The 20,014-nt window shown below is 75.6% G+C and overlaps 1 protein-coding gene across 8 annotated transcripts in view; it reads left to right on the top strand.

Annotated features, from left to right (window-relative positions):
- Positions 1-4,955: 4,955 nt before the first annotated feature.
- The window catches only part of PLEC (plectin), a 71,752-nt gene continuing 56,693 nt past the window's right edge, over positions 4,956-20,014 (top strand). For 3 of the 8 annotated variants that reach the window (XM_072851691.1, XM_072851689.1, XM_072851686.1), the window contains exons 1-2: positions 8,817-8,944; positions 11,410-11,605. In XM_072851691.1, the coding sequence (XP_072707792.1) occupies positions 11,446-11,605 (160 nt within the window). In that variant the 5' untranslated portion in view covers positions 8,817-8,944; positions 11,410-11,445. Of the gene's footprint in view, positions 5,096-8,816; positions 8,945-11,409; positions 11,606-17,017; positions 17,229-20,014 lie in introns of those variants that run through there. The other 5 variants (XM_072851699.1, XM_072851697.1, XM_072851687.1 and 2 more) reach the window with 4 other exon arrangements.

Here is a 20,014-nt window from a genome sequence, read left to right as displayed (position 1 = left end):
CCGGCCGGCGCGTGGGCAGCGTGGGGCCGGGGGCCGCTGGTGGGAGCGGCCGCGGGGCCGTGGCCTGCTCCGGCGCGGTTTCAACGCGGCGGTGCTGCCGCCGCCGGTCTGGCCTGCTGGGGATGAGGCGGCTCCCACGGCCTCTGCCACAGACCCTGCGCCGGGGCGGCCGGGGCGTGGGGACGGAGCTGGGAGCGGGGATGCCGGAGCTGGGGACAGGCTGTGCCGTGGTCGCTCCGCCATCCCCCCCGCGGGCTGGCTTTGCCAGGCAGCGGATTTGCAGGGGGGCCCCGAGCCCCGGCGCTGGGAACATCCGGACCCCGGGGCTGGATCTGGCCCCGCTCCCGCTCCCCCTTCCTGTGGGGCGCCGAGGGGCCGGGAGCCGCCGGCGGCTGGGGAGCGGCAGGGCGGCTCTGCCAGGCCTGCGGTTTGGCACCGCCACGGCGTCAGCAACCAGAGAATGCTCCAGAGCGTTCCTTCCTGCGTCCGGCGTTAACCCTGCCCGCGCTGCTCCCTGCCCGCGCTGCACCCTGCCTGCACTGCTCCCTGCCTGCGCTGCTGCTGCCTGCCTGTGCTGTGCCCTGCCTGCTCTGCTGCTGCCTGCACTGCACCCTGCCTGCGCTGCTCCCTGCAGTGCACCCTGCCTGCGCTGCTCCCTGCCTGCGCTGCTCCCTGCCTGCAGTGCACCCTGCCTGCGCTGCTCCCTGCCTGCGCTGCTCCCTGCCTGCGCTGCTCCCTGCCTGCGCTGCTCCTTGCCTGCGCTGCACCCTGCCTGCGCTGCTCCCTGCCTGCACTGCTCCCTGCCTGCGCTGCTCCCTGCCTGCGCTGCACCCTGCCTGCGCTGCTCCCTGCCTGCGCTGCTCCCTGCCTGCGCTGCTCCCTGCCTGCGCTGCACCCTGCCTGCGCTGCTCCCTGCCTGCGCTGCACCCTGCCTGCTCTGCTGCTGCCTGCACTGCACCCTGCCTGCACTGCACCCTGCCTGCGCCGCACCCTGCCTACACTGCACCCTGCCTGCGCTGCTGCTGCCTGCCTGTGCTGTGCCCTGCCTGCTCTGCTGCTGCCTGCGCCGCACCCTGCCTACACTGCACCCTGCCTGCACTGCACCCTGCCTGCGCCGCACCCTGCCTACACTGCACCCTGCCTGCGCTGCTCCCTGCCTGCGCTGCCCGTCCCAGCCCCAGCCCCAGGCAGGTCCCTGGTGGGCACCACGGGGGTGCAGGGGGCTCCTCTGCCCCCCGGCCTCCCCCCCTGAGCTGTGCCGGGGCCGGGGGCCGGCTGGGGCTGGGGCTGGCCGGGGGCCGGGGCAGGGGGCGGCAGGCAGCCCGCCTGCTTGGGGACACGGCCGTCGGCTCTGCGGGGACCGCGGGCACGCGATGGCGTCGCCCCTGTGGACGGGGGTGCCCACTGGGCACGGGGACACGGGGGATGTGGGGGACGCGGGGGTGCAGGGGACAGGGCTGTGCCGTGGATCTGCCTGCCAGAGGCGAGGCACGGGAGACCCGGGGGACGCAGGGGACACGGGGGATGTGGGGACACGGGGGGACGCAGGGGACCTGGGGGATGTGGGGACACGGGGGGACACAGGGAACACGGGGGATGTGGGGACACGGGGGTGCAGGGGACCCAGGGGACGTGGGGACACGGGGGACGCAGGGGACCCGGGGGATGTGGGGACACGGGGGGACGCAGGGGACACGGGGGACGTGGGGACACGGGGGGACACAGGGCACACGGGGGATGTGGGGACATGTCCGCAGGGGACGTGGGGGATGCGGGAGGCACAGGGGACGCAGGGGGGGCAGAGCCGGGGGGCAGAGCTGCCGCCGGGTGGGCTTCAGGCAGGCGGGAGCGGTGGCTTGGCCGGGGACAGCCCCGTCCCCCCGCCAGCGCTGGCCCTGCTGCCCCGCGCTGTGGCTGGGCCAGATCCTGGCTCTGCCGGGTCCGGCTCCTTCCCCGGACGGGGACCCGGTGGCACCGGGAGCACCAGGGCCCTGGGTGCGGGGGCCGGGGGGCTGCACAGGGGGCATGGTCCCCAGGTGCCGGACCCCAGCCGGGCAGCCGGGAGGTGACCGGACCCCGGTGCCGGGGACCCCCCGCCCCACGGGGCGACGGCGGCTGCCATGGCGCGGCTCACCCTCCCCGTGGGCAAACAGCAGGCAGGCGGTGGGTAGCAGGGGGCACGGCCGCCCCCGCGGCATCCCCGCTCGCCAGTGGCACCCGCCGAGAGGCATCGGGGCACGCGTGGGCACACGGCCGGGGCTGTGAGCCGGCACGGTGCCCGTTCGGGGAGCGCATGGCGGCGTGTGCCGAGTGCTGCGGCGCCGGCTCCAACACCGGCACCGTGGGCTCAGGGTGGGCCGGGGGGGGATGCCGGGGCAGGGCTGGCACGTGGCACCGTGCCACCGTGTGCCAGCCCCGGCGTGACGCGATGCTGCACGCGGGGAGGGCGTGGGGCGGTGAGTGCCGGGATCCCCGGCGGGGCGGCGTGCCAGGCCCCGGCACACGCGTCGGCACTGAGCCGCTCGCTCCGCTCCCCCGGGGAAGGCGCCGGGAAGCGCGAAGCCGCCGCCGGCCGCGGAGGTGAGAGCTGAGAGGGACGTGCCGGGGCCTCGGCAGCTCCCCGCGCCTGGTGCCGGTGGGCACGGAGGGGGAGCCCTGGTGATGCCGGGGGGTCCCGGCTGCACCCCCAGCCCTGCGGGCGCCGTGGCAGCCGCCAGCCTTGAGCGGGGAGAGCTTGGCGCTGCCGGTGCCAAGCATGCCGGACCTTTGTCCCCTGGCCCCGAGGGGCCCGTGGGGCCGAGCGCGGCGCTGAAAGGGGCCCTTTGTCAGGGCTCCTGCGAGGGGAGTCGTTCGCTGCTCCCGTGCCGGGACCGGCACATGATCACGGCGAGGGCGGCTGTGCCAAGCACGGGATCCTGCCAGCCCTGGGCAGCGGCGCTGCCTTCCCGGTGCTGCCGGCAACGAGTCCGGCCGGGGGGCGCCGAGCCTGCCTGCCCCATTGGGACGCGCCAGCTGCAGGCAGGGCGGACGTGGGGGTGCCGGGGGCTGCGGGCCCCGCACCGGGGGTCTCCTGGGGCCGCGTGTCTGCGTTGCAGAGGGGCCGGAGGAGGGGCCCGAAGCCGAGCCCAGCGCCCGGCAGAGGTCGGAGGCCAGCGCACGCCGTCGGCACGCACCGCGGTAGGGACCCCGGGGAGCTGGGAGGGGGACCCCGTCCTGAGCCACCACGCTGCCGGCGCTGCCGGCTGCCGCGTCGCGCTGCCCCGGTCTGGGGTCCCCGGGGGTCCCTGCACCCCGCGGGGCCGTCGTGGGTGCCGGCCGCGCCGGAGTCTGCGGCGTTAGTCTGGCACGTGTCGGCCCCGACGCAGCAGCGCTGTGGGGCTGGGGTGGGTGCTGTGCCGCACGGTGCCACGGCCGGGCAGCCGGATGCGGCTGGGAGGCACCAGGAGGCACCGGGAGGCACCGGGAGGCACGAGGCCAAGGTGCGGGTGTGACGGCACGGCAGGGACAGGATCCGTGGCCCGGCCTCCCCCGGCACCGTGGGGCAGAGCTCGACCACCCGTGGGTGTGGACGGCGTGGGGCGGCTGGCAGGTGTGGGCGCGTGGGTGCTGTGCCGGCAGCGGGGCTGGTCAGGGCGCGGCGCCTGGCTGGATGAGACGCGGCACGGGAACGGGTCCGAGCGGAGACCCCCGGCACCCCCGGCACCCCCGCCGCCTCCCGGCATTGCCACGCTGCGGGGGGTCGGGGCGGGGGATGCTGAGCCCCTGCGCAGCCCCAGTGCGTGTGCGCGTGTGCGTGCGTGCACGTGCGCACACGTGTGTGTTCGTATGCGCGTGCGTGCTGGTGCTCGTGCCCGCGTGTGCAGGCGCGCGCCGTGCGTACATGCAGGTGGGCGGGTGTGGGCACACGCGTGTTCAGGGTGTGTCCGTGCCCGTGTGTGCCCGCTTTTGCACACGCGTGCGCACGCGGCGGCGGGGGTTTGCACACACGTGTTGGGGCAGACACGCGTGCGCGCTCTCGTGGGCGTGCATTCGCGTGTGTTAATGACGCGCGTGTACGTGCGTGGGGCAGATGGGCACGCGTGCGTGCACGCGTGTGCGTGCGTGTACCTGTACACACGCGGGTCCGCTCATCGGTGCGCGCACACGCACGGACACGTGTGTGCACGGGCATCCGCACCCATGCGTGCCTTGGGGACCTGGGGGCCGCTGGCTCCGTCCCACGGCACCATCACCGCAGAGCTCCCAGGCACCACCGCGGCCGCTGCCGCCGGGGCTGAGGCCGGCAGCCAGCGCCGTCTCCGGTTCCCGGCACCGTCTCCGGTTCCCGGCAGGCGTGCCAGCTGCCCAGGGGCTCGCCGGCTCCCGAGGGCTCACCGGCTGCCAGCCCCTCCCGCAGCGCCGGCGGCTGCAGCCGAGCTCCATCCCCGCTGCCGGAGCCGTTCTGGCCTGCCCGGCGCTGCCGGCAGCCGCAGCTGGAGGAGAGGCAGGCAGGGTGTGGGCAGCCGCGCCGGGGCCTGTGCCGGGGAGCGGGTGCGGAGGCCGTGCGGTGGGTGAGCCGGGGGATCCTGGCGTCATCCCTCCACCGCCGCGGCTCACGTGGTCTCTGGATGCGGCAGACGGCAGCAGCACGCGCTCCCGCTGCGGCCGGCAGCCGGCAAACGTGCTGCCTGCACGCCTGCCTGGGACGCGGCAACCCTCCTGCCGCCCCGGAGCCCTGCCCACGGCGTGCCCGCAGCCGGGACGGGCAGGGCTAGGCCAGCCGGGACCGGGTGCGGGGAACGGAGCCGGCACCCCCGCTGCGCCCACACCGCAGGCTGGCGTCACCATCCGGCATCTCTGTCCCTGGGCCCCCTGGGCCGGCGGGGCCTCGCGGCGGTGGCACCCGCCAGGCTGGGTGTCCCCGGCCTCCTGGTGACGCTCAGCCGAGCAGCGCCGGTGCCGCGGTGGCGTAAACAAGCCGGGAGCCGAGGGCGGCTGCGCCGGGCCGGGAGGAACTGGGTCATGTGAAGGGTGGCCGACACCGCGCGGCACCGCGCCGGCTGCCGTGGCGCTGGGAGCGGGCGCAGGTGCCCAGGTGCGGCGGCGATCGCGGCGCGTGGGTAACGGGGCGTGGGCGGGCGGAGGGGCCGCGGGGCCGGGGGGTGCGGGTGGGTGCCGGTGGCGCCGGGGCTGTGGAGGGTGGTGCCGGCGCTGGATAACCGGCACGAGGCCTGGCGCATCCCCGCTGCCAGCGAGGCCGAGGCCTCCTGCCGCCCACGGCCCCGGCACGAGGCGGCTGCTGGGGGTCCGGCCGCATGCCACGGGGCCCCTCGCCGGGCCGCTGCCTGCGCTGCCCGAGCCCTGTGGGACCCGGTGCTGCCCGTGCCCGTGCCGTGCCAGGGGGTGCTGCCCAGGCGGGAAAGCCGCCGGGCGAGGGGCCCTGCCTGCCCCATGGCTGCCCCATGGCTCCCCTCGCTGCCGCTGCCGGTGCTGATGCGTGAGGGCAGCGGTGCCGGGCGTGGGGGCTGCGGCGGGCGAGGTGCCCACCCGAGGACCTGCTGTGTGTGGGTGGGGGTGGGGGGCTGTGGGGTGTGGAGGACGTGGGGTGTAGGGGCTGTGGGGAGCCCGGGGGGGGCGGCTCGCCCCGGGCTGGGGGGGGGGAGGGCAGCCCCTGGGCAGAGGTGGGGGAGGGGCCGGACAGGGCCCTGCCTGCACCTGGGGGGGGAGGAGACCCTGCCTGCACTGGGGGCACTGGGGGGGTTCACCCTTTCCATGCTGGGTGCAGTGGTGACGGTTAACCCCTGGTGCGCTGGGTGCGCTGGGTGCAGTGGGTGCAGCAGGTGCAGTGGTGACAGTTAACCCCCGGTGCGCTGGGTGCGCTGGGTGCAGTGGGTGCAGCGGGTGCAGTGGGTGCACTGGGTGCAGTGGATGCAGCAGGTGCAGAGTGACAGTTAACCCCCAGTGCGCTGGGTGCACTGGGTGCAGTGGGTGCACTGGGTGCAGTGGGTGCAGCAGGTGCAGTGAGTGCACTGGGTGCGCTGGGTGCAGCGGGTGCAATGGGTGCAGTGGGTGCAGTGGGTGCAGCGGTGACGGTTAACCCCGGGTGTGCTGGGTGCACTGGGTGCAGTGGGTGCAGCGGGTGCAGTGGTGACAGTTAACCCCTGGTGCACTGGGTGCAGTTGGTGCAGTGGGTGCACTGGGTGCAGCAGTGACGGTTAACCCCCGGTGTGCTGGGTGCGCTGGGTGCAGTGGGTGCAGTGAGTGCAGTGGATGCAGCAGGTGCAGTGGTGATGGTTAACCCCCGGTGTGCTGGGTGCACTGGGTGCACTGGGTGCACTGGGTGCAGGGGTGTAGGTTAAACCCTGATGTGCTGGGTGCGCTGGGTGCACTGGGTGCACTGGGTGCAGTGGTTGCGCTGGGTGCAGTGGGTGCAGTGGGTGCAGTGGGTGCAGTGGGTGCAGTGGTGACGGTTAACCCCCGGTATGCTGGGTGCGGTGGGTGCAGTGGTTGCAGTGGGTGCACTGGGTGCAGCGGTGATGGTTAACCCCTGATGTGCTGGGTACACTGGGTGCAGTGGGTGCAGCGGGTGCAGCGGTGATGGTTAACCCCCGGTGTGCTGGGTGCAGTGGGTGCAGCAGGTGCAGTGGGTGCACTGGTTGCAGTGGTTGCAGTGGGTGCAGCGGGTGCACTGGTTGCAGTGGGTGCAGCAGCTGCAGCAGTGACGGTTAACCCCCGGTGTGCTGGGTGCACTGGGTGCACTGGGTGCAGCGGTTGCAGCGGTTGCACTGGGTGCGCTGGGTGCAGTGGGTGCACTGCGTGCAGTGGTTGCACTGGGTGCGGTGGTTGCAGCAGTTGCAGCGGTTGCACTGGGTGCGCTGGGCGCAGTGGGTGCACTGGGTGCGGTGGTTGCAGCAGTTGCAGTGGTTGCACTGGGTGCGGTGGTTGCAATGGGTGCAGTGGGTGCAGCGGGTGCAGTGGTGACGGTTAACCCCCGGTGTGCTGGGTGCAGTGGGTGCACTGGGTGCGGTGGTTGCCCTGGGTGCGCTGGGTGCAGTGGGTGCACTGGTTGCAGTGGTTGCAGTGGGTGCAGCAGGTGCACTGGTTGCAGTGGGTGCTGCAGCTGCAGCAGTGACGGTTAACCCCCGGCGTGCTGGGTACACTGGGTGCACTGGGTGCAGGGGGTGCAGTGGTGACAGTTAACACCCGGTGTGCTGGGTGCAGTGGGTGCACTGGGTGCGGTGGTTGCCTTGGGTGCGCTGGGTGCAGTGGGTGCACTGGTTGCAGTGGTTGCAGTGGGTGCAGCAGGTGCACTGGTTGCAGTGGGTGCTGCAGCTGCAGCAGTGATAGTTAACCCCCGGTGTGCTGGGTGCACTGGCTGCACTGGGTGCAGCGGTTGCAGCGGTTGCACTGGGTGCGCTGGGTGCAGTGGGTGCACTGGTGCGGTGGTTGCACTGGGTGCGGTGGTTGCAGCGGTTGCACTGGGTGCGCTGGGTGCACTGGGTGCAGTGGGTGCAGTGGTGACGGTTAACCCCCGGTATGCTGGGTGCGGTGGGTGCAGTGGGTGCAGTGGGTGCAGTGGTGATGGTTAATCCCTGATGTGCTGGGTGCACTGGCTGCACTGGGTGCAGGGGGTGCAGCGGTGACGGTTAACCCCCGGTGTGCTGGGTGCAGTGGGTGCACTGGGTGCGGTGGTTGCAGTGGGTGCAGCAGCTGCAGCAGTGACGGTTAACCCCCGGTGTGCTGGGTGCAGTGGGTGCACTGGGTGCGGTGGTTGCCCTGGGTGCACTGGGTGCACTGGTTGCAGTGGTTGCAGTGGGTGCAGCAGCTGCAGCAGCTGCAGCAGTGACGGTTAACCCCCGGTGTGCTGGGTGCACTGGGTGCAGCGGTTGCAGCGGTTGCACTGGGTGCGCTGGGCGCAGTGGGTGCACTGGGTGCAGCGGTTGCAGCGGCTGCACTGGGTGCACTGGGCGCAGTGGGTGCACTGGGTGCGGTGGTTGCAGTGGGTGCGCTGGGTGAGCTGGGTGCACTGGGTGCAGCGGTTGCAGCGGTTGCACTGGGTGTGCTGGTTGCAGTGGGTGCAGCAGCTGCAGCAGTGACGGTTAACCCCCGGTGTGCTGGGTGCACTGGTTGCACTGGATGCAGTGGTTGCAGCAGCTGCAGCAGCTGCAGCAGTGACGGTTAACCCCCGGTGTGCTGGGTGCAGTGGGTGCACTGGGTGCAGCGGTTGCAGTGGCTGCACTGGGTGCGCTGGGCGCAGTGGGTGCGCTGGGTGCGGTGGTTGCAGCAGTTGCAGTGGTTGCAGTGGGTGCGCTGGGTGAGCTGGGTGCACTGGGTGCAGCGGTTGCAGCGGTTGCACTGGGTGTGCTGGTTGCAGTGGGTGCAGCAGCTGCAGCAGTGACGGTTAACCCCCGGTGTGCTGGGTGCACTGGGTGCACTGGGTGCGGTGGTTGCCCTGGGTGCACTGGGTGCACTGGTTGCAGTGGTTGCAGCGGGTGCAGCAGCTGCAGCAGCTGCAGCAGTGACGGTTAACCCCCGGTGTGCTGGGTGCACTGGGTGCAGCGGTTGCAGCGGTTGCACTGGGTGCGCTGGGCGCAGTGGGTGCACTGGGTGCAGCGGGTGCTCCCCGCCCCCCCCCAGCCGTTGCTCCCCTGGGGTTCCCCCTCCCCGGCCGTCGCGGCCCCGCGCTGCGGGTGCGGAGTCGCGATAGGCGCCGCCGCCCCCCGCCCCGCCCGGCCCCGCCCCCCGCCCGGCCCCGCCGCTGCGGAGCGGAGCCGCGGCCGCTCCCGGAGCCGCTCCCGGTGCCGGAGCCGCGGCCGGGGCCGGGGCCGGAGCCGGAGCCGGAGCGGGAGCCGGAGCCGGAGCCGGAGCGGGCTCAGCCCCGCCGCTGGCCGCAGCCCCCCCCCCGCGGGCCGCAGCCCCCCGGCCATGCCCGCCCGGCCCGGCCCGGGGCACAGCGCGGCGCTCGGTGAGTGCGGGCGGCGGCGGGTCCGGCCCACGCGTGGGGGCCCCGGGGCGGCGCGGCCGCGGTCCCGCGTGGGCCGGCGGCGGGCAGAGGCGCGGCGGCCCCGCCGTGGGGGGCGGGGACCCCCGGGAGCCGCGGGGCGGGGGCTGCGGTGCTGCTGCGGGAGCGGGGGTGCGGGGATCTGTGGGGTGCGGGGGGCTGTGCTGCAGGAGCTGTGGGGTGCAGGGTGGGGGTCCGTGCTGTGAGCGTGGATGTGTGGGGTGCAGGGTGGGGGGCTGTGCTGTGAGCGTGGATCTGTGGGGTGCGGGGGGGGGCTGTGCTGTGAGCGTGGATCTGTGGGGTGCAGGGTCCATGCTGTGAGTGTGGATCTGTGGGGTGCGGGGGGCTGTGCTGTGAGCGTGGATCTGTGGGGTGCAGGGTCCATGCTGTGAGTGTGGATCTGTGGGGTGCGGGGGGGGGAGTCCACGCTGTGAGCGTGGATCTGTGGGGTGCAGGTTCCGTGCTGTGAGTGCGGATCTGTGGGGTGCGGGGGGAGGGTCCACGCTGTGAGTGTGGATCTGTGGGGTGCAGGTTCCGTGCTGTGAGCGTGGATCTGTGGGGTGCAGGGTCTGCGCTGTGAGTGTGGATCTGTGGGGTGCAGGGTCTGCGCTGTGAGCGTGGATCTGTGGGGTGCGGGACGGGGGCTGTGCTTTGTGTGTGGGGCTGGGGTGCCGTGCATGGGGGCTGTGCTGGGGGTGGGGGGCGTTTGGGGACATCTCTGGCTGAGGCCCCGTGGCCCTGGGGGGCAGCGCAGGGTGGGGGGGCTCAGGCCGGGGCTGCCTGTGGGTCGGGGGAGGCGGCGCGTCAGGCCTGGGCTGAGATGGGCTGTGGGGCCGGGGGCTGCGGGGGGGACGTGGGTGATGGAGCCGGTGAGTCAGGCTTGGCATGGGCACGTGCCGCGCTGCTCGCCCCACACGCGCGTGTGCCCACCCCTGCCCGCCCCACACGCCCGCCCCACACGCCCGCCCCACACGCCTGCCCCCATGGTCAGGTGCTTGGCTAGGGGCCGGGGGTCCTGGGGCCACCTGCGGCCCCCTGGGACCTGGCTGGGCCGCGGGGGGGCCGGGCTGGCTCCGCTCTTGGTCCCCGCTGTGGCGGTCGCCGCAGCCAGTGGCTCGTGGCCGCGGCCGGGCGCGGGGGCACCTTCTGGAAGGGTTTTGGCTAAAATGGCCCCGCCGCTGGGGGCCAGGAGAAAATTCTCGTGCCGCCGACCCTCGCTGCTGGTGCCGTTGTGCCGGGGGCCATGGGGCCGCCGCGCGTCGGCGGGAGCCCCTGGAAGGGCCGGGGCCGGTGAATCTGCCAGGTTTGGAGCTTCGGCAAATGGCGCCGCGGCAGCAGCGAATGCCCGGGGGGCACCGGGCCGGGGGGCTCGGCCAGGCTGGGGGGGCTCGGCCGAGCCCTGTCCCCTGCCCCCCTGGGACCCCAGGGCTGGCTGTGCCGGCGGTGGTGGCCCGGCCTCACTGCCCCAGCGCTTTCCGGCACCGAGCGGTGCGGGGTCCGGTGGGAAAAAATAGCCCGAGCCGGTGTAACCGCGGGCGGCTCGTGGCAGTGCCACGCGCGGAGGCGGTATGGCGGAGGCGGGATGGCGGAGGCATCCGCGCCGCTGCCGGCTCTGACGTGCGGTTTCACTTGGCAACCTCCATCACGCTCCCCCGGGAGCGCTCCTGGTGCAGGGCTGGGGCCGGCACCGCAGGGACGCCGGCTCGGCCGGGCCTCGGGCAGCTTCTCCCGGCCGTGGAGCCGAGCCGGCCGGTGAGCCTGCGGCACCTCACCCGGTCTCCGGTGCCCCTGATGCCGGTGCGGCCTTGTCCCCTGTGGCTCCGGTCTGGCCGGTCTGCCCGTGCCCCCTGCCCCGAGCCGCAGGGGTGGGCTGTCGGGGTGTCACCGGCAGGGGGGTCCCCGCAGACGAGTGCCCGGCGGCCCCGTGGCCGTTCCCGGTGCAGGACCTGCCACGCCGGCTCCTCGCCTGCCCCAGCTGGGGCTGCGGCTCTGTCGTCGGTGCATCCTCCTCCCCGCTCCCGCTCGCCGCCCCAGCGTGGCCGCGGCTCCTTGCCCGTCCCTTGCCTGCTGCCACCCCTTCGCCCTGGCAGCCCCCTGGGGACCGTGGCCTCGGCAGCACCGACCAGCACGGCTCGGCGCAGCGCGTCCAGCACGGACCCCGTTTCCCCGGGGCGTCGCGGGCACGAGGTCTTGGCCGGGCCCCGTCCCGTGGGGCTCACGGTGCCGCCTGGTGCCCCTTGGCTCTACCGCAGGGCCGTGGGCGCGGCGCGGGTGCCGCGGGCGCTGCCGGCTGCGGTGGGAGCCCAGCGACAGGTGTGAGCCGGGACGGTTGGGGCGTGCCGAAGGCCGGCACTGGGAGCGGCGCTGCCGGTGCTGGGGCAGGGGCCGGGTGCTGGCGAGGGGTCCCTGACGCTGTCCCTCTGCCGCAGGAGCCGACGTCGTCGGGGTGCCGGGAGGCAGCGGCGATGGCGGAGGAGAGCTCGAGCGGCAGCAGCGGCTCCCCTGGCCCCGGGGACACGCTGCCCTGGAACCTGGCCAAGCACCAGCGCTCCAAGCGCACCAAGGCGGCTGCCGGCAACGGGACGGTGCTGGACCCCGCCGAGAGGGCCGTCATCAGGATCGCAGGTAGGGCTGGCGGCGGGCACCGCGCCGGGGGTCTGTCCCGGCGTGCGGCAGCTCGGGACGCGCCGGGGAGGGGGGGTCTCTGCGAGCCGGGAGCCGTCGTGGTGGGCTCTGCTCCGGCAGCCCCTGCGGCTGCCCACCTGCCGGGGGGACCCGGGGACCCGGGGGCCGTGCGCCGCCGTGTCCGTGCCCGTGCCCGTGCCCGGCCGTGGGGCGGCGCGTCCGGCCGAGGGGATGCTGGGGGGCCGTGGGGCACGTGTGCCGGGGGGGCCGTGCCGTGCCGGGGCAGGACGGTGATGCCGGGGAGGGGGCAGACGCCGAGGACCCCCGTCCGGCGCGCGCCCGTGGCCCCACGCAGCCCTCGCAGGGGGACCCCCGTGGGGCAGGGAGACGTCCCGGGGAGCTGGGGGGCAGGGAAGCCCCCGCGGGAGCGGGGGGGCCCAGGGCCGGGGAGGGGCTGGCGTGGCCAGCGCGGGGTCAGGTGGCCCGGCTGTGCCAGGGGCGTCCAGAGGGCCGTGGGGCGATGCCGTGGGGCGGCCGTGGGGCGACGCCGTGGGGCGACGCCGTGGGGAGAGCCCGGGCGTGTGCTTGGGGGCACAGGCGCGACGCCGCGGCCGGGATCTGCGCCGGGGGTTGGTGGTGCGGCCGCAGCGAGGACGGCGTCGTGCCGCGGGTGCCCGTCGGAGCGGGCGTCCCCACGCGGGGCCGGTGTGGGGCAGGACACGGCGCAGGGGGTCGGGCGGGTGCGGGTCCGGCTGCGGGGGTGCGCGGGGCCGGGGGCTCGCGTGGCTCCCGGGGGCCCGCTCGGTGCCGCGGGGTGGCCGGGGGCTCCGCTGCCGCGGGGGCTGCGTGCGGGGGGCCTCGTCCGCCGAGGGGTCGGGGCTCGCCGTGCCCTGCGGACGGGGCGCGTGCCATCGGGGGTCCCCGGGGACGTGGCCGCGGGGTGTCCCCGCGGCGCCCCGTGTGCTGTGCGTGTCGCCAGGGCTGTGCAGTGGCAGCGGTGGCCGTCAGAGGGCCCCCAGGGCTGTGGCTCTCCCGGGGGGGCCATGGTGGCCCCGGCAGAGGGGGGGGACGCGGGGGTGTCCCCGGAGCGTCCCCCGCCCGGGTGGGGACCCCCGATGCCCCGGCTCCGCCGCTGCCGGGGGTCCCGTGGGGACTGGGGCCGGGGGACACCCCGGGGACACCCCGGGGACAGCAGTCTGCGGTGCGGCCCCCAGCGGGGCACCCGTGGGCCCCCCCAGCCCCCCGTGGGGGGCTGCCGCACGCCCCTGGCGGGGGTCCAGCCCCCCACCTCCTGCCCTTGCCTTGCTGGTGGGGCTCCGCGGCCCCCCCGCGCCCACCGGTGTGGGGCGCGGCGTCCCCCTCTCTGCCCAGTGCCCGGGGTCCCGCTCCTGCCCCACGCCCTCGGAGGGGACCGTGCCCCCCCAGCCCCCCGCGGGGTTTGGGGTGGGGGGACAGGGGCTGTCCCTGGCCACCGCGACCCTCCCGGCCGCCCTGTCCCCCCCCCCCCCCCGTCCTCCCCGCGCCACGGCCGGCGACGGGGACCGGGGCTCCCAGCCTGGGGGGGGGGGTCCCCATGGCCCCAGCTGGTGGTGGGGTCCCTGGGACCCCTGGGGTCCCGGCGGGTGAGGGGGTCCCCACAGTCCAGCCTGGGGGGGGTCCCCACGGCCCCTGGGGTCCCAGCCGGTGGCAGGGGCCCTGCTGCTGGTGGGGTCCCTGGGACCCCTGGGGCGATGGGGACCCCACAGTCCAGCGGGTGAGGGGGTCCCTGCTGTCCCCTCCTGGCGGGTCCCCGGGTCCCGCCTCGCAGGACCACCCCCGCTGGGGCACGGGGCTGGGCTGAGGGCCTGTGGGCCTCTGCTCGGGGACCTTGGGGGTCCAGGGGGTCCCGGAGCTGGGGGCAGCGGGGCCGGAGCCCCGGGGCCCCGGGGGCCGTGGGGCGCGTTGGGGTGGCATGGGAGCGGTGGTGGCATCCGGCGCAGCCTGGCCCGGTGACACCGCAGTGCTGAGTCACGGGGTGGGGCGCCTGCGCTGGGGGGGCCGCCCGAGCCGCGTGGGGCGAGGGGGGGTGCACGTGGGGGACGGCAGCGTGGGGGGCGCGGGGCGGGGCAGGGCGGTGCTGCCGGCACGACCGGCTGCGGGTGGCGTGTCGGGGGGTGCGTGGGGGGGTGTGCGCGTGCACACGCGCGTGCGAGGGCGCCCGGCTACCCCCGGCACGGGAGGGGCGTCCCCGGCGTGCGCCGTGGGCGCCAGCGCCCGGCGAGGGCGTGGGGTGGCCGCGTGCCGGCTGGCCGGGGGCCGCGTCACCCCCTCGTGCCATGGCGTGGGGCGGGGGTCGAACCTGGCTGCCGGCGCTGCCGTTGGACCCGCTGTCGTTGCAAGGGCCGAGCGCCCAGCGTGTCCCCATGGGGTGCCCAGCGTGTCCCCATGGGGTGCCCCATATGTCCCCATACAGCACCCAGCGTGTCCCCATGGGGTGCCCAGCGTGTCCCCATGGGGTGCCCCATATGTTCCCATACAGCACCCAGCGTGTCCCCATGGGGTGCCCAGCGTGTCCCCATGGGGTGCCCCATATGTCCCCATACAGCACCCAGCGTGTCCCCATGGGGTGCCCAGCGTGTCCCCATACAGCACCCAGCGTGTCCCCATGGGGTGCCCCATATGTCCCCATACAGCGCCCAGCATGTCCCCATGGGGTGCCCAGCATGTCCCCATGGGGTGCCCCATATGTCCCCACCCAGCACCCAGTGTGTCCCCATGGGGTGCCCCATATGTCCCCATACAGCACCCAGCGTGTCCCCATGGGGTGCCCCATATGTCCCCACCCAGCACCCAGCATGTCCCCATGGGGTGCCCAGCGTGTCCTCACCCAGCACCCAGCATGTCCCCATGGGGTGCCCCATATGTCCCCACCCAGCACCCAGCGTGTCCCCATGGGGCTCCCAGCGTGTCCCCACCCAGCACCCAGTGTGTCCCCATGGAGTGCCCCATATGTCCCCACCCAGCGCCCAGCGTGTCCCCATAGGGTGCCCAGCGTGTCCCCATACAGCACCCAGTGTGTCCCCATGGGGCTCCCAGCGTGGGCCCATCCAGCATCCAGCGTCCCCCACCCAGCACCCAGCGTGTCCCCGTGGGGTGGCCCATATGTCCCCATACAGCACCCAGCATGTCCCCATGGGGTGCCCAGCGTGTCCCCATACAGCACCCAGCGTGTCCCCATGGGGTGCCCAGCGTGTCCCCATACAGCACCCAGCGTGTCCCCATGGGGTGCCCCATATGTCCCCATACAGCGCCCAGCATGTCCCCATGGGGTGCCCCATATGTCCCCACCCAGCACCCAGCGTCCCCCCACCCAGCACCCAGCATGTCCCCGTGAGGCTCCCATCGTGTCCCCATGGGGTGCCCCATATGTCCCCACCCAGCACCCAGCGTGTCCCCATGGGGTGCCCAGCGCCCCCCACCCAGCACCCCGGGCTATTTCTGTGCCGGGCCTGGCCCCTGGCCGCGCCGGCCGCAGATTGGGTTTCCCGGGGCTTTGGGCCTCTATATTTAGCGCTGACGAAGCCCCGTCCCGCTGGGACCGGCATCCTCCGGCCATGCCGTGCCGTGGGGCAGGGCTGGGGGTCAGCCCCACGGCTCGGACGGGACCCCGGCGGGGGGGCAGCTCTCCGCCTGCAGCGGGGCGGTGGGTGGCCGTGGGTGGCCGCAGGCGGCCACGGGTGGCCGTGGGTGGCCGCGGTGGTGCCTCCCGGTGCCCGGGGGGGTTTGGGACGGTGGCGGCGGGGGCTGGTTTTGGAGAAGGAGCTTTAAAAATACCCTGTGTCCTCATGGGGCCGGCAGCCGGGGGGGCGGGTGGCCCCGTGACGTCCCTGTCCCGGTCCCCACCGGCCGGGAGCCGCATCTGCCAGGGAGGGGACGCACAGCAGCTCCCCGGAGGGAGCCGGGCAGGGCCCGGTGGTCTCTGCGTGGGGCTGAGCACCCGCCGGAGGAGGGGGACCCCGTCTGCCCCCCGAGCGAGGGCAGGGAGGGGGCGGCGGGTGGGCGCGCCAGGGTGGGGGCCGGGGGGGGGTTCCTGCGCCGGCCGGGGGTCGCATCCGGCACCCCCCGTCCCATCCCTCGTCACCCGCGCCCCCAGCCCCACGCCGTCCCTCCTCGCCCGCCCCCCACCTCGCCTTGCTCCTCGGGGCGCGCGTGGGCGGCCGTGGCTGGGGCTGGCGGCCGCCGCGGGCAGCGCCGCGTCCCCGGCACGGTTTGCCCTGCCCGGGGTCACGGGGTGCTGCCGCCTGCCCCGTGGCCCCGTGGGGCGGCTGTGCCCCGTGGGGCGGCTGTGCCCCGTGGGGATGCCGCGCCCCGTGGGATGGCCATGCCCCATGGGGTGGCCGTGCCCCGTGGGGCGGCTGTGCCCCGTGGGGATGCTGCGCCCCGTGGGATGGCCGTGCCCCATAGGGTGGCCGTGCCCCATAGGGTGGCCGTGCCCCGTGGGGCGGCTGTGCCCCGTGGGGATGCTGCGCCCCGTGGGATGGCCATGCCCCATAGGGTGGCCGTGCCCCGTGGGGTGGCCGTGCCCCATAGGGTGGCCGTGCCCTGTGGGGCGGCTGTGCCCCGTGGGGATGCTGCGCCCCGTGGGATGGCCATGCCCCATAGGGTGGCCGTGTCCCATAGGGTGGCCGTGCCCCGTGGGGTGGCCGTGCCCCATAGGGTGGCCGTGCCCTGTGGGGATGCTGCACCCCGTGGGGATGCTGTGCCCCATAGGGTGGCCATGCCCCATAGGGTGGCCGTGGCCCATGGGGATGCCGTGCCCCGTGGGGATGCTGTGCCCCATAGGGTGGCCGTGCCCTGTGGGGCGGCTGTGCCCCGTGGGGATGCTGCGCCCCGTGGGATGGCCATGCCCCATAGGGTGGCCGTGCCCCGTGGGGTGGCCGTGCCCCATAGGGTGGCCGTGCCCTGTGGGGCGGCTGTGCCCCGTGGGGATGCTGCGCCCCGTGGGATGGCCATGCCCCATAGGGTGGCCGTGTCCCATAGGGTGGCCGTGCCCCGTGGGGTGGCCGTGCCCCATAGGGTGGCCGTGCCCTGTGGGGATGCTGCACCCCGTGGGGATGCTGTGCCCCATAGGGTGGCCATGCCCCATAGGGTGGCCGTGGCCCATGGGGATGCCGTGCCCCGTGGGGATGCTGTGCCCCATAGGGTGGCCGTGCCCTGTGGGGCGGCTGTGCCCCGTGGGGATGCTGCGCCCCGTGGGATGGCCATGCCCCACAGGGTGGCCATGCCCCATAGGGTGGCCGTGGCCCGTGGGGATGCCGTGCCCGTGGGGTGCCGTGGCCGGCAGTCCCGGCAGGCGTCGGGGCGGCATCCGGCTGTTCCTTTAAGGGTTGGGCGGGCTGGAATGTCCCGCCGTGTCCCGTGTCCGTGTCTGTGCCGGGCTGGGCTGTGCGGGGCTGCGCAGCGGCCGGACACGCCGGCCACCGGACACGCCGGCCGCCGGACACGCCGGCAGACCCCGGCCCTCGCCCGCCGCCGCCCCGGCCGCTGCCCGCCATGGCCACCTACGACCTGGGGCGCCTGCCCCCCAACCCCGAGGAGCAGGACTTCATCCAGGCCTACGAGGACGTGCGGGAGCGATACAAAGGTACCGACCCACGGACCCTGCCCCACGCGGGGTCCGGCCCGGGGGAGGCCGGGGGGCGGCCGGTGCCGGGGGCCGCCCGGGGAGGGCTCGGCGGCTCGTTCCCATAATAGGGCACGTCAGGCGCTGCCGAGGCCCTGCCGGCACCCGGCTCAGCCCTGCCGGCACCCACGGGGCGCTGCCGGGGACCGGGTCCGGCAGCGGGGACCCCCTCCGGCTGCCGCCTCCCGCGGGCCGTGGGACCCCTGGGGCAGCCCCGTGCCGGGCTCTCGGCGCGGACGGGCAGGGGTCTGCGCCCGCGGCCCCCCGCGCCGGCGGGGGGGCTGCCGGCGGGGTCCGCGGCGCCCGGGGCGGCGGGCGGGGGCGAGGGGACCCCGCTCGAGGGCCGGGGCCGGAGGATGCCGCCCGGGGGGCTGGGGTGAGCGCTGGGGGCGGGGGGGTGCGGGGGTGGGAGGGGGCAGGGAGGGGGCGAGGTGGGGGTCTGCGTCCGGGGGGGGCAGCGGGGCCGGGGCAGGAGGCGGCGGCCGCAGGCGGCCGGCACGGGGGGGCAGGGACGGGGTCGGGGGGCTCCCGGCAGCCCGGGAGGGGCGCAGGGGACCGGGCGCGGGCGCTCGGCGGTGGCAGGGGCGGCGGCGGCATCTGGGGGCCCCCTCGGCAGCTCTGCGGCCCCCCCGACTGCCGCGGTGCCCCCCAGGGTGGCGGGGCCGGCACGTGACGGGGGGGCACAGGGTGGCTCCGCGGGGGCCGGCAGCCTCCGGCAGCCATGCCCTTACAAGGGGAGCGAGAGCTGCTGCGCCTGCCTGCGCCCTGCCTGTGCCCTGCCTGCCCCTGCCTGTGCCCTGCCTGCACCCTGCCTGCTGCCCTGCCTGCGCCCTGCCTGCCCCTGCCTGCTGCCCTGCCTGCACCCTGCCTGCCCCTGCCTGCTGCCCTGCCTGCCCCTGCCTGCGCCCGGTGCCAGGGCACGCGTGGGGCCGGGGGCTTTGGGCGTCCCCGCCAGGGGCCCTGCCGGGGCACGGGGACCCTCTCGCCCTCGCGGGGCTGCCCCGGGGGTCGTGGGCACCGCCGGACGCCGGGGCTGAGCCCGCTGTGCCACGAGCAGCCGTGCCGGGGGCGGCAGGGCCGGTGAGCTCCGGTGCGGTGCCGCGGCCCCGCGGAGGGGTGCGCGTGTGTGCGCCTGCACACGCGTGGGGGGCGGGAGGGGAGCGTGCGCCGTCGTGACCTGGCCCGGGCCCCCCAGCCGGGCGGCCCCTGCTTCTCCCGCCGCGGTGTTGGGGCGCGCCAGGGTGGGGGGGACCCCCGCCGTGGGACCCCCGCGCCGGGGGGGGACAGGCAGCGGGAGCGGGTGCCTGCCAGCCTGCAGGGCTGTGCCACCGCCTCGGCCCGGTTGTCCCCTGCCCAGGGACCGTCGTGCGCTCGGTGCCGCCGGCGGGTGCCGGAGGGAGCTCGGCCCACCCGAGCCCGGCAGGGCCCCGTGAAGCGCCGGGTGCTGCTGCCGGGGGCCGCGCCCGGTTTGGGGAGCGGGTGTCCCTCGGCGGGGCCAGAGCCCACGCGTGGCTCTGTGCCACTCGGCCGGCGGGCGCCGAGCACGTGCCGGCGGCTCGGGGGGCACCGCGCCGGCCCGGCTTGGCCTCCCCGGGGGCTGGCGGGGCCGTGGGCGTGGGGGGGGGGTCCCCACCAGCCGGCAGGTTTGGTGCCACGGGCCCTGTGGGGCAGGTGCGGGTGCCTGGCTGCGGTGCGGCCGGGGCTGGGTGCCAGGTTTGGGCAGGCTCAAAGGCGGAGGAAGGTCCTGCCCGGCCGCGCCGGGGTCTGCGGAGGAGCCGGCAGGGAGGGGGACACGCGGGGAAGGAAGGGGACATGTGGGGTTCCCGGCAGCAGAGCCGGCTTGCTTGAGTTCTGCCGGGAACAGACGGGCAACGCCGGGGCTGAGCCGGGTGAGCCGGGAAGCATCGACCCAGCCTCGGGGCTCTGCAAATCGTGGTGATGCCATCGCAGAGAGGAGCCGGTTGGCAGGGAGCTCCGCCTGGGCCGCTGCCACCAGCACGTGCCAGCCCCGAGTCTCCGGAGCCCTGCGGCATCCAGCGCCCGCTCTGCCGGGGGCTGGCCGCTGCCAAGGCCCGGCGACAGGGTCTTTGCCGGCGGCTGTGCCGGGGGGCACGGTTTGCACCGGCAGCATGGAGCAACCCACGTCCTGCTGCGGCGGGAGCTGGCAGCGGCCGGGCGAGGGGACAAGCTGCCGTGTGTCGGCGGCAGGGTGGACCCCAGGCGAGCGGGGGTCTCGGCCGCCGCGGTGAACAGGCTGCGGCAGGCGGTTGTGTTGCGCCGGCATTTGCCCGGTGCTGGGCGGCAGCGGGAGGCGGCCATCGCGGGGAGAGCTCCACCGTGGGATGCCCGGCCAGCGCCCGTGGGACAGGCAGCGTGGGGCAGGGGCCGGCGGAGCCGGCAGCGGCCCTGGCAGCAGGGCACGGTGCTGGGGTGCCGGGTGCCGGCGTCCCTGGGCGAGGCGGGCGGCAGCTGGCTGTCGCGGCGGGCTGGCGGGCGTTTGCCAGGCCGGTGTCTCGTGGCTTTCCGATTAGAGCCGTTATCGTTGCGCAGTGCCGGGAGCGGGCCCGGCAGGAACCAAAACTTGGCCGGGGGCCAGCGCTACCGCCGCCGCCGCTGCTGCCGCCACCGCCACCGCCGACAGCCGGGGCTTTCCGGCCGGCGCAGCATGGCGATCCGGGCCTGGCTCCGTCCGGCATCTGTCACCCGCGCCGGGGGCAGCCGGACCCCCGAGGATGCCCCCCCCCAGT

This window comes from Ciconia boyciana, chromosome 2 (genome assembly GCF_034638445.1).
Source record: "Ciconia boyciana chromosome 2, ASM3463844v1, whole genome shotgun sequence".
NCBI classification, from domain to species: Eukaryota; Metazoa; Chordata; class Aves; order Ciconiiformes; family Ciconiidae; genus Ciconia; species Ciconia boyciana.
This window is presented reverse-complemented; position numbering and strand designations above follow the sequence as displayed.